Genomic DNA, 13,012 nt, shown 5'->3' with positions numbered 1-13,012 from the left:
TTATAATGTTATTACAGATGACAAATTGTACCTTAGCTTTGTTCAATCAGTTGAGCTGTACTGAAAAATACCATCATTTATAACAAGAATGTTTGGAGGAAGTGTTTTAAATAAATGTGGGTGTTTTTCCAATTCTTAAGCAGTATTCCTGATTGTAAGCCTGTTCTGTTACCAGTTCATCCAGTTTACCAAGCAAGCAGGAAAAACGATAGACTGGTGTTTATACAATTTATAATCCACCAAAAATATTACCTATAAAGGCCAGTTGCATTACGTTCCCTATAATATGCCCAACAAGCAGAAAGTAATTTAAGGATTTAAAAATGCAATCCATTAATTCATCATAAAAGGCACTAAGGGTTTATTAGATTAAAAACTTTAGGATAGTGTATTAAAAGGACTGGGAAAACCACTGGACTGGAACAGATGAATTTGATAGATCAAACCTACCTCAACATAAGAAAAAAGCTAAAGCCCAACTTAGTTCTAAGAAGTTCCTTCCTCCAATGTTGTAATAAGAATGAAAAGAAAAAAAAAGTTGGCTTGCATTTATGCATTATAAGAATAAATGACACATTAATCCATTGGACAAAAGATAGTATGATTTATTTTGGTTGTAATTCAGACTTCACCTTATTAAGCAAAATTTGTTTTCCATTCATTACAAATACTATTGAAAAAAGTAAAAACGGAAGACTTTTATAGAAAGAAAATCCCAAATCGCATTTTAAAATAAGGCAGAAAAAAAAAAATCATCAGCTAAAACAAAATACAGAAATCAGATGATATTACAAGTAAACACAAGATTATCGGTGTGGCACTTAAGGCCTATTTTCCTAAGAGATATTTTTCCTAAACTGTCAAGTTCAATGTTAAGCTTGACAGCTTGAGAAAAAGTTCAAGAAAACAGCTTTTCTTTCTGCTATCAAACCTTTCCATCAGGTTCCTACTGAAATTTCTGCCCTTCGCTTCGATTTTTCCACCATGTGCATTTTTCCACAGTTCCCCCTTGGCCACCACTGACAAACTACACTCTGGTGTGCCAAATCACCACTGCCCTTTGGAACATGAATATACCAGTGTTGATGGTCTCTATAAAGTAACAGCTTCTATGATATTGTCAGGCTTAGTTTTCCTAGTTATGCAGCCCTCCATATTTCCTTGTCTGCTTCAACCTTCAAACAACCACTCATGGTGGAATGGTGTTTAGATACCCCATCCTAATCGCCCCGTTTTTTGGTCTTAATAGGTAGAAGGCATTTTATTTATCCCTTGCGTGTTAAGGCGAGACAGAAACTTAAAAGAGTATGCACCCGGTTTACTTGCAAGGTTGAATTTGTCTCCATTTATCTGGTATATCAATGGAACTTAGAAAAAGATTCCCACTTCATAATAAAGAATGATAAGATTTAAAACTACAGAGAATCACAAAGTGGCACAGGGCTGCATTTGATTGGCTCGTTCAGAGAGTTAGGAAAACCCAGTGTTCTTGCTCTTCAGCAATGCTCGCATTGACCCAGTTCATAGTATCGGCGTCAGGTGAGTATTCTGGATGGAAAAAGGGGTCCAGGTCAGGATCTGTATGGCCGCAATGCAAAGTGGCACCAGGCAGATCATGTAGAACATGGCATCATGGAGACCTAAGTACAGACTAGGAGAAAACATTTTACAACTTTCCACCGGGATTATAGAACCGAGTGTCGCTACAGCCTGTCCTGTGCTGATTTATTTTCCACCCTTCAGGATGATCCTGCTGTCTTTTGTTCGCATTTGGAACCCAGCTTTCTGAGCGAAATCTTGTTTATGGCTCAGAAAAATCACCCCAAATTGCATTATTGATTTTATACATTGATTTCCCAGGCAACCCACTCCAGCTATGTTCATCTTTTGCCAGCAAAACCAAAAAGTTGGCTGTCACCTTCAAGACTGATTGATTGCCCTCTCTCCTTCCCTCTCCTCCCTTTTCCTCTCCTCTTCAACCTTTTCCTCTCTCCTTTTCTCCACTTCGCTCTCCTTCCCTTTCTCCTACTCCTCTCCTCCCATCCACTTCCCTCTCTCCTTTCCCTACTCTCCTTCCCTCTCCTTCTGTCTCCTTCCTTCTCCTCTTCCCTCTACTCAGGGAAGTAGAGAGGGGAGAGGAGGAGAGAGGGAAGGAGAGGGAAGTGGAGGGGAGAAGGGAAGGGAAGGGAGGGAAGGAGAAGGAAAGATGGAATGAGATGGACTGTCGTAAAACTGAAAATATGTTGTATTACAAAGGAAAATATAATAAAAACATGTTTTTTAAAAAAACAATATAATGTTAAAACAGCCAAAAAAAAAAAAAAAAAGACTGATTGATCACTTCAAGCAGAATTAAGATCCATCATCAAACACAGAGTTTAATAGCAATAACATTTAGACTTATATAGTGCTTCACAGTGCTTTACAGCCTTCTCTAAGTGGTTTACAGAGCCAGCCTCTTGCCCTCGACAATCTGGGTCCTAATCAGGGGTGAAATGTTCCCGGATCGGACCCGATCGCCCGGTCCAGTAGCAATCTTGGCTGGTGGTTCGGTGATCCGGTAGCCATGGCGGAGCAAAGCTCCTCCCACCCGCCCGGATGTCATTACTTCCTGGTTTTAACCAGGAAGTAATGTGTTTTTTACCTTCTGTACATGCACAGAAGGTCTGTGCGCACACGTGACACGCATGGCGTGCACGCTTCCAAACTGGTAAGGAAGGTAAGTAGATTTCACCCCTGGTCCTAATGTAACTCAAGAGTCAAATAAAAAAACCTCTACAGGAAGTCCTTGACTTACAATTATTCACTTAAAAGACTATTTGCAGTTACAACGGTGCTGGGGGAAAAAAAGTCCTTGCTTTTACGACTGTCGAAGCATCCCCATGCTCACATGTTCAAAATTCAGGCCACTGGCATGCAGAGTCCTAGGATCACGTGAGCGCCAGTCACGACTTTCCCAAACAGCTTCCAGCAAGCTAAGTTAACCGGGTGGGTGCGTGGGGGGGGGGGGGAAGAGCCAAGCTTAATGATTGTCTGAGTCGTTTAACAAGGTCATAAAATTGGGTGTGACTCACTTTACAACCGCTGCTCGCTTAGCAACGGAAATTCCGCTTCCCAGCTGTGGTCGTAAGTCGAGGACCTCCTGCAAAACTTTAAAAAGCCTTTTAGGCAGATACCCGGGGCTGGCTTTCGTAACAACCGGCCACTTACCTGGAATCAGGATCGACGGCTTTACTATTCAGATCCGCGTAGCCAAATTGATTTAGTACAGAAACTACAAGCATAGGAGCTAAGGACTGAGCTGGCTTTGTGAAGAGAGCGTTGGTTCCAAAGACCATTGACGAGAGCGGAGATCTGAAAGGTAAAAGAGACCAGGTTTTACCTGACATAATAACGGAAACAACACTGATGTCTTGACTCTGAAGGCAGCTGATAACTGGCATAAGGCCCTGATCCCCTCTCTGCCTCTGATGCAGAGCCCATAGCAGAGCCTTCCCCAGACTTCAGGACTGGCCCATGTTCCTCCCCAACCTCCTCTCTCTCTCTGAATCTGCTGCCAGCTCTGCTGGCCCTTGGCGGGCTACAACAGCACATACTCACTTTCGTTTATGTTTCTTTAAATCGGCATCAACAATATCGGCCAATGGTAGATTAAACAGACTGAAGGAAGCCTGAACCATCACCCTGAAAGAATAAAATAATCTGGTGAATTTGGCCCACACAATATTTATTTACTTACTTACTTACTTACTTACTTACTTACTTAATTAATTAATTAATTAATTTATATGCCGCCCTATTCCTGAGGGACTCAGGGCGGTGAACAGCGAACGATAAAAATACATGTAATACAAACGTTAAAAAAACCAATTAAAATATACTAAACACTCTGGTCCTAGATAATTCAAGACATCCCAGTTTAAAATAAAATCAAAAAGCAATATAAAGGGAAAGTTAGGCCGGGCCGGCCTGCTGAAACAGGAATGAATTCAATTCAATTCAAATCTTTATTGTCAGTGCACAACATACGCGCAATGAGATTGGTTGAGCTCCCTCAGTGCACACCCCCCCCAACACAATACAACTCACAGTGAAGACAGAAAATCCCTAACCCAATAAATCATATTAACAGAATGCCCAGTCCTATTGCACCAGTGTCAAGTCAAATTTGTTCATTACCATAAAGTATATCTTCTTGGTCTCCCCCATTTTGGCAGCCTAACAACTGCCAGCAATATTTTTCAGCTCCTAAAACGGATGGTAAATATTTACTTACATGTTGACAGTGAGATAAATAGCCAGGAAATAGTAATATTCTCGACCCAGAGCGAGCATAAGAATTGCAGCCATTCCTTCCAGGTAGAAAGAAAGTAAGATGATCTTGTAATAACCAAATTTCACTAACAAAGTGTGGCTGAGGAGCACAAGGCACTGAAACAGAACAGGGATCAAAAAAGAGAAAGAGAGAGAGAGAGAACAACATTAAAACCAAAGTTGAATTGCATGCACAGTGGTCGTTTTTTTTAAAGGTAAAAAAAATTGGGAAAGAAACCCTATTTTGAAAGCAAACAGGCCAGAGATGCTCTGAAGGGATAACTCTCAAATCCAATTTCTTGTCATGATGGCGTTATTGAAACGGAAAACAAAATTTCCACAAAAATGCTTTTGGGAAACTATTCATTATATACCGGTTATGTAGAATATTTTACAGGTGTATGGGTACTATACATGCGTACGAACCAGCTGCATTTTGTGCTGGGAACAAGTGAGCAAAACCCCCTTCATTAATTAGATCATATACAGTGGTACCTTGGTACTCATCCTTAATTAGTTCCAGGAGGTGTGATGAGTACCAAAAACGATGAATTCTAAACACACGTTTACCATAAGGAATAATGTAGTGAGTCACAAGGCAGCCAACAGCGATGAGTTCTAGCCCGTGAGTCGAGTACCAAACAAACAATGAGTACCGGGACAAAATTTTCGCATCAAAAGTACCAAATTCAGTGTGTTTCAAAGCAGTTGAGTACCAAGGTACAGGGGTAGGCTGCTGGGAGTTCGCAGGGGTTCGGGAGAACCTCTAGCTAACATTCTGTGCAGTTCGGAGAACCCCCAAATCCCACTCCTGGCTGGCCCCACCCACCCCACCCTTCCCAGGAGTCCCCATGCTGCCCCTTTTGGATGCAGGTATGTGCAGGGTGTGCTCGGAGAGGGCGGAAAACGGGCCTACCGGAAGTTCAGATAGGCCAGAAGCCTAGGGAGGCCGTTTTTGCCCTCCCGGAGGCTTGAAAAAAGCCTCCGGAGGGCAATCACACACCCCCCGCCATGGTGCAGGAGGCCAACTAGGCCACGCCCACCCAGCAACTGGGCAGAGAACCCCTTGCTAAAATTTTTGAAGCCCACCCCTGCCAAGGTACCCCTGTATGTAAAAGTCAGGCAATTTTAAATGAAAACAGCAGTGCCCAATCTTTGATCCTGGATCATGTTTTTCTCCAAGATCTTCCCTAACTTTTCCCAGTAAGAAATATGACTTAAAATATGTTAGGACTCAACATCCAATTTTTAAAAAAAAAAAATTGACAAAAAGAGCACGGGGTTTCCTGCCTACCTGCGGACAAATGAAACCTGCCCCATACATAAAACTTCTGACGGAGGAAGAAAGGACTCCGTTCGGGATGAGATTATCTGCAAAGATCATCATGAAATTGTTGCAGAAGGCTAAGTGGAAGACTTGGAAAAAGTTCATGACGACAAAAAGCAGGAAGTTTTTCTGAGTCAGGATCTGGCGGGTCAACGAGAACACCGAAGACCAAGAGAGGGAGGGGGGCTTGGCGCTTTCTGGATCAGACCCGTCCATCAACGGTTCCCTTTGCTCGTACTGAGTGGTGCTGTAGAAGCCGGTGTAGGACATGCAAGCCGTTGCGGTAACCGCTACCAGCACCGTGAAGGCCTGGAAGTAGGCGAAGCGCTCCATGTTGGCCGAGATCAAACCGCAGAACAGGATGCTGGTTGAGCCAACCAAGCTGGCCACCTGGTTGTACTTAATCAGCTGCAGGCGACTCTCGTGCCGGGTGGAGATTTCGGCGAAAAGGGCGCACTGGGCCAGCAAGACGAAGGTGAGCAGGCCGTCAAAGGCGCACAAGGCCACAATCAGATGCAGCCCGCAGAGCCAGTCGTCTTCCTCGTATTGTTTCCAAGGAAACCACGGGAGGAGGAAAGCCAGGGCGTACAAGGGGGCGCCGTACAAAATCGAAAACTGACGGCGGGAGCAGCAGGGCACCTGGGAGTTGTCCTGAAGGTACCCGAAAAGAGGGTCGTTGATGGCATTCCAGATCATGAAAAGAACCTAGGAGCAAACGGGACAGGTCAGGTTTTCCCCAAGCAAGCAAGAGTGGAAACTCACGAAATCCAAGGATACAGGCAATCCTCGATTTACAATCAGTGGCTTAGTTCAGACTTAATTTATCTGCTTTGTCATTTTGCATCTGAAAATTTTAATATATACTTTTTAATGTTTTAGTGCTATAAGCTTCCCAGAGTCGGTTGACATGAGATGGGCAGCAAACAATTTTCGTAACTAATTAACTCATTTACGACCTACCCAGTGGTGAAATCCTCTGAGGTTTGCCACCGGTTCGTTGCGCGGGCATGCACGGGGCACGCCAAATGTGCACCAAATGCGTGCTTTGTGAGCAGGCGCACCGCAGGTGCTACCCCGCAGTGTGGAAAAAGGAGGCTTAACAGGCTAAGTAGAAAAGTGAGGGGTGGGAAAAACAGCTGTGCTGCGTGATTTAGATTCGCTAGAAAGCAGATTTCCTGCTTTCTAGCGTATATAAATCGTGCAGCACAACTGATTGTCGGAAATACCGGTTTGGACCAACCGGTAGCATTTTTTTTTTTTACTATCAGTTCCCCTGAACCGGTAGCTTTTATTACTACTGATTCGCCCGAACCAGTGCAAACCGGTAGCATTTCACCCCTGGACCTACCTGAAAAAGGGGATTTATGATCTAATCCAATGTTCTGGTGGTTCCCCCCCCCCCCCACACACCTATGGTCATGTGACTGCATTTTGGGCCCTTGGCAACACAGCTGCATTTATAGGCATTTGCAGCGTCCTGGGGTCATGTGACTGTGTTTTACAACAGTTTTGACGAAAACTACTAGTTTCCAGTAAAAGTGTGCCCATAATGGATTCGCACTTACGACTGAAGCATTCGCTTAACGACTGCTGCGAAAAAGTAAAAGTAAAATCGGACGCGGTGACGTGATGACCCGCTTAATGACTGATTTGACTTATAGCTGTAATTCCGGGCTCGATTACGGTCCTAAATCGAGGACTACTTGAATATCACAATTATTCTCAAAAACCAAGTGTCCTGTTGAATTTCAAACCATTTGGGTTACAAAGTGAATATTTACTAATGACCACACTCTATGGCAGTGTTTCTCAACCTTGGTAGTTTGAAGATGGGTGGACTTCAACTCCCAGAATCCCCCAGCCAGCGCTGCTGGCTGGGGGATTCTGGGAGTTGAAGTCCACCCATCTTCAAACTACCAAGGTTGAGAAACACTGCTCTATGGCTACCTTTGTTTAATAGGTCTCATGGCAAGCTGTTCATTTCGGTTGTACAGTAAAAAAATATAACCTGCTTTGAAACCAGTGGTGGGATTCAGCCAGTTTTCTCCGGATCGTGTAGCGGGAACTGCAGGAGGCTCCACCCACCCGCCCGGACGTAATGCGCGGCTACTGCACACTAATTTTTGCGAACCGGTAGGGAAGGTAAGTGAATCCCACCTCTGTCTGAAACAAAATATAGTTACATCAATACTATTTCCTGTTACCTGCCCTTGATGGAACGCTCCTTCTGAGATCTTGTACTTGTTTAAAAAGAGTTTAACGTAATAGAAATTGAAGATGCTGTTCATCATTCCAGCACCTAACGTGGTCATCGAGTAGGCGAGAGCATTAGGGTGAAGTCCTAAAAAGGTCTTCATATTTCTGCTGTGATATTTTTCTTCTTCCCTGTGGAACAGAAAGAATAGCCATTGGGGGAAAAAAATAAGTATATACGGCTTGCAGTTCTCATGGCACAGCTCGGAATATGCTTTCTGATTTTTTAAAAATCTACGTGCAGCTGGAACCAGAACTTCCAGAGGGTTAAGGGTGAAGCTCCTCATTTTAAAGCGTAATCATAATTTTGTGGAATTTAGGATTTTTTTGTGTAATATTTAATGGTACTTAGAGCCAATCAGTGGATGACTGAAACATAACACAAATATGACACTAAAGTCTTAAACACCACTATGTTTGAATTGGAACAAATGACAAGAAACATTGCTCTTGGGAAAAAATAAGGTTAATTAATACCAAACATTGTTTTCACAAAATGGTAAGTATGGTATAGATCAGTGGTGGCGAACCTATGGCACGCATGCCAAAAGTGGCACACGCAGCCATCTCTCTGGGCACGCCAGCTGTCGCCTGGCTCTTCTGGGTTCCAGTGCGCACATGCGTGCCAGCCAGCTGGTCTTTGAACACGCATGCCAGAAACCGGAAGGCCAGGCAACCGGCTTCCATGCGCACGCCGGAAACTGGAAGCTCATTTTCCCAGTGTGTGCATGCACGCTAGGGACGTGCTCTTCCGGTTTCCAATGCTCCCCTGCATGTGCAGGCTCCCGTTTCGGCACTCGGTGCCAAAAAGGTTCGCCAACACTGGTATAGGTGATATTTCAAAACAATCTGGTTAATCTGATCAGTTTAGCATGGAAAAAAAGTTTTGCATTATCTAATGCACCAGGCTGAATTTTTAAAAGAAATTAATTTGTGACTATCAGCTGCACAGGGTGTGTTCCTTTCTCTGTGGGAAAGGAATTAATGTATTTTTTTTTAGAAGGGCTGTGCTACCAACCTGTAATTTGGTAATGAATAAGTTCAGAAGGGATCTATTTATTATTTGCATGTATAATAACGAAAAAGAACAAACAAGAGTACATTGGATTTTGGCCAATATACGTGAACACAGCCAATGAAAAGAACAAAAGATGGGTGATTTATATACATTTGAATAATAAATAAATATATATATATATAAATACAAGCTAAAATAAGATGGTGGGTGTTAAGCTAGATTTTAATACAGGGCAGAAACTGAGTCTGTTACAAATCAGAACGTTTTGTCCTCAGCTAGTGCATAAAACCGTTGATTAAATTAGTTAAAAGGACAAACAGTGTGCCTGCCTGAACAAAGCTAAATGCTGACAGGGAATATAAATCTTCTTTTAATTAGAATATAATTCACACGAACCGCTAGAGGGCAACATTTTCTCACCTACATTGGTCCACGCCTAGTCAAAGAGCTTAGCAATTGGACAAGATTTAACAACAGAAAATAAAGAGCATCATCGACCTTCATGGATCCATCCGGAGGGAAAAAAAGGACATCTCTTGCCTTCCAACTGAGATAACACAGAAGGAGCACAAAAGAGTCTGCCCCGCTCTTTTCACCTACATTTTTATTTTATTTTTTTAATTTTAATAAACCAAGATATGGACCACAATCCACTGTATATACAAACAAACAAAAAAAAAACACCCTACAATTCAACAGACGTACAAAACCCCTGTAAAAGGATATAGTTAATCCACCTATTTGTACAGTATGTTACAAAAGCAAACTAAAAATCAGTTAAGCAGAGAGAGAGCAGTGCTGCCCTTTAGTAATATTTATTTCAAAGGAATCCCAAGATTGATGCAATTAATGCCTGGGGTAAGATTAAGAATGAATGGCATGCAACACACGGAATATTTAGCAGGAATCGGGGGCTGTTGTCTGCGTGTGAGGTCCACCTCCAATCCTTGGTCCGTTCCCACATTTTGGCTCCTAGCACAATAACATCCATTATACGGCACGTTTTCTTTCTCATATATTTTCATGGATATATTCATAGTGCCTTGTCCAATCAATGCAAGATTTCTACAGAACCAAAGGTTTGCTTCGTGTTTTCAAACACAAATGCCCCTTTGATGCTGTAAAAGGGCACCAAACAGCCCCCTATTTAAAAGAGTGGATAAGGAAGCAAGTTCGGGCCTTTGAAATAAAGCATAAAATAAGTAATTATCCCCTCTTCAAAACGCTACACAGAATGATTGTGGTTTCTTGCTGTAACCAGCAAACCATTTTTTAAAAATATTGATTAGACTCTATCTGGAGATGTTTGTCATTGTCCATACACGCACTTTTAAAAATCTTAAATATTTATGACTTGGAAAACTTCGGTGGATTAAAGCCCATTTCAAAAGATATTGTACCACCCTGTTTAATTTTTTTTCTCTCTCTCTCAGAACTCCTTCCCATTTTTGAAAATTGGGAACGACGACCCCAAGAAAGCTTTGGTTGGTGTGCTTTATGTCAATATTTACTATATTAAAAATTAAAACGGATGCAGTTGCCGCTGCTACTACAGTTCCTGAGGGTTGTTAGATGGGATTTTTAATATGGTATTTCTTTTCATCATAGGCTGGCAAATGACTTAGGATTTCCCAAAGCCCAGAGAGGGTCTTGGGGACGCGCAGGGGTCTTCCCACGTTTTTTGAGAAACCCTGATACAAATGAGATTTTTAGCCAGAAAACAATTTCTGAGCGAGAAGTTCCTGGTGCTCTTCAGGGATGCTATGGGAGAGAGGCTCAAGGCACAGCAGTACGATGGCCAAAAAGCCAGAATCCTATTATTAAAATGGCTGTTACAGGTAGTCCTTGACTTACAACCATGGATTTAGTGGCTGCTCAAAGTTACAATGGCACTGAAATAAGTGACTTAGGGTCTTTTTCACACACGGGACCGTTGCAGCATCCCCATGGTCACATGATCACAATTCGGATGCTTGGCAACGGACTCACATTTATGTCGGTTGCAGTGTCTCGGGGTCATGTGATTCCCCTTTAGTGACCGCCTGACAAAGTCAATGGGAGAATAAGATTCACTCAACCGTGTTGATACTTTAATAACTGCAGCGATTCACCTTAACAAGCAGTCATAAAATGGGGCAAAACTCACTTAACAACCATCTCGCTTAGCAATGGAACTTTTGGGCTCCATTGTGAGTCACAACCAGAGGACTACCTCCACTGTGAAAGGTGGAATTCTGCATTTACTAAACGCCGCAGAGCTAAGCAGGAATCAGCACGGCATCAAACAAAAATAAACACTTATTTGTTTCTCAGCACTTTGGCTAAGATCAAGTGATCCCATTTTTTGCAGGACACTTATGTCGAGTTGACAGATAGTACCAGAATTCTATGTATTAGCATAGAAAGCTTTCAGGCTGAGCATAGTGACTTTCCAGAAAAGGGACTTAATATTTTGGACCTGTATAAATGGAACACAAACTGCTTGGGGAAAAGTTGGTGTTGCAGTTTAGAATAAAAGAACAGTTGGAAGTCCCAAAGGTGGGTTTTGTTTTGTTTTTTTCTTCAAGAGGCATTTGGACTTTCTGGTTTTTCATTAAGTGTTGTACCTTATGATTCTTGACGAATATATCTTGTCTTTTTATGTACACTGAAAGCATATGCACCAAAGACAAATTTCTTATGTGTCCAATCACACTTGGCCAATAAAGAATTCTATTCTATTCTATTCCTATTCTATTCTATTCTGCATTTCCATTCCATTCCAATGTTCTGTTTTGTTCTACTCTATTCTATTGTAATATTCTATTCTATTCTATTGTAATATTCTATTCTATTCTATTCTAATATTCTATTCTATTCTATTCTATTCTATTCTATTCTATTCTATTCTGCATTTCCATTCCATTCCAATCCAATGTTCTGTTCTACTCTATTCTATTGTAATATTCTATTCTATTCTATTCTATTCTGCATTTCCATTCCATTCCATTCCAATCCAATGTTCTGTTCTACTCTATTCTATTGTAATATTCTATTCTATTCTATTCTATTCTATTCTAATTCTATTCCATTCTGCATTTCCATTCCAATCCAATGTTCTGTTCTACTCTATTCTATTGTAATACTCTACTCTACTCTATTAATATTCTATTCTAATGTAATGTAATCTGAATCTATTCTATTCTCTGAAAACGTTTTACTTCTCATCCGAGAAGCTTCTTCAGCTCTGACTGGATAAATCTTTCCATTCCCCACCATCATTCAGTCAGAGCTGAAGAAGCTTCTCGGATGAGAAGCGAAACGTCTTCTTCCAAGAACCACCAGAAAAAGTCCAGGTGCCTCTTGAAAGAAAAAAGAATAAATAAATAAAAAAAGCACCTTTGGGACAACCATGACCTGGAGGGCTTGAGAATCTCCCTAGACAAGAGAGTTGGAAGGGACCCTGGAGGTCCTCTAGTCCAACCCCCCTCGAGCAGAAGACCCTATATCACCATTTCAGAAAAAATGGTTGTCTATACTCCATTCTAATTAATAGTTAATATATTAAGAGGAATTAGGAGCATTTGGGACCTTTTCCTTTTGTAGTCCCGTTTGATGCCGGCCAGGAGCTCCATTCCCCGTCCGCCTGCTTTATAAGGGGGGGGGGTCTAATTCCTGCACACCCCCGACTTATAACCCTCCTCTCCCGTCACCCTCCCCACGTCCACTCCGCAACTTCTTTCACAGGACCCCCGAAGGGCCCTCGGTCACCGGGACGCCATTCGTTCCCCTTAGCAACCGACCCCTAGCAACGGCGACCGCCTAGCAACGGCGCGACCCCCCCCCCCCGCCGACGCCACACTGACCCCCCACACTTCAGCCTCGGGCAGCGCAGAAAAGCTCGGAGGGCGGGTCTTGTCGTCGTCGTTCCCACCCACCCCCACGACTCCTCTCAAATCGCTTGCCATTGGCCGGCGGCGGAGCCCCTCTGCTCGCCATTGGCCGGAGCGTCCGGGAGCGCCCGGCGAAGAAAGCGCGCTCATTGGCTACTGCCGGCGTGGGTTCCTGGTTTTGAATCGCGCCGGGCGTCCTTTGCCACGTTGCCTCTCCGGCCTCATGGA

At 42.8% G+C, this 13,012-nt stretch overlaps 1 protein-coding gene across 1 annotated transcript; it reads right to left on the bottom strand.

Annotated features, from left to right (window-relative positions):
- Positions 1 to 750: 750 nt before the first annotated feature.
- LOC139325459 (transmembrane protein 180-like) lies at positions 751 to 12,526 on the bottom strand. The gene is made up of 7 exons (XM_070955343.1): positions 12,483 to 12,526; positions 7,846 to 8,026; positions 5,609 to 6,346; positions 4,277 to 4,431; positions 3,601 to 3,684; positions 3,211 to 3,354; positions 751 to 1,651 (listed from the first exon to the last, which is right to left on the bottom strand). Exons 1-7 carry the CDS (start codon positions 12,524 to 12,526, stop codon positions 1,522 to 1,524), a joined length of 1,476 nt encoding a protein of 491 aa, XP_070811444.1. The 3' UTR covers positions 751 to 1,521.
- Positions 12,527 to 13,012: the final 486 nt, after the last annotated feature.

The sequence above is a fragment of the Pituophis catenifer genome, unplaced genomic scaffold (genome assembly GCF_029215685.1).
Source record: "Pituophis catenifer annectens isolate HBS135680 unplaced genomic scaffold, rPitCat1.0.hap2 SCAF_16, whole genome shotgun sequence".
Classification (NCBI taxonomy): Eukaryota; Metazoa; Chordata; class Lepidosauria; order Squamata; family Colubridae; genus Pituophis; species Pituophis catenifer.
The sequence above is the reverse complement of the archived record's forward strand: the minus strand, read 5'-3'. Positions and strand labels throughout refer to the sequence as shown.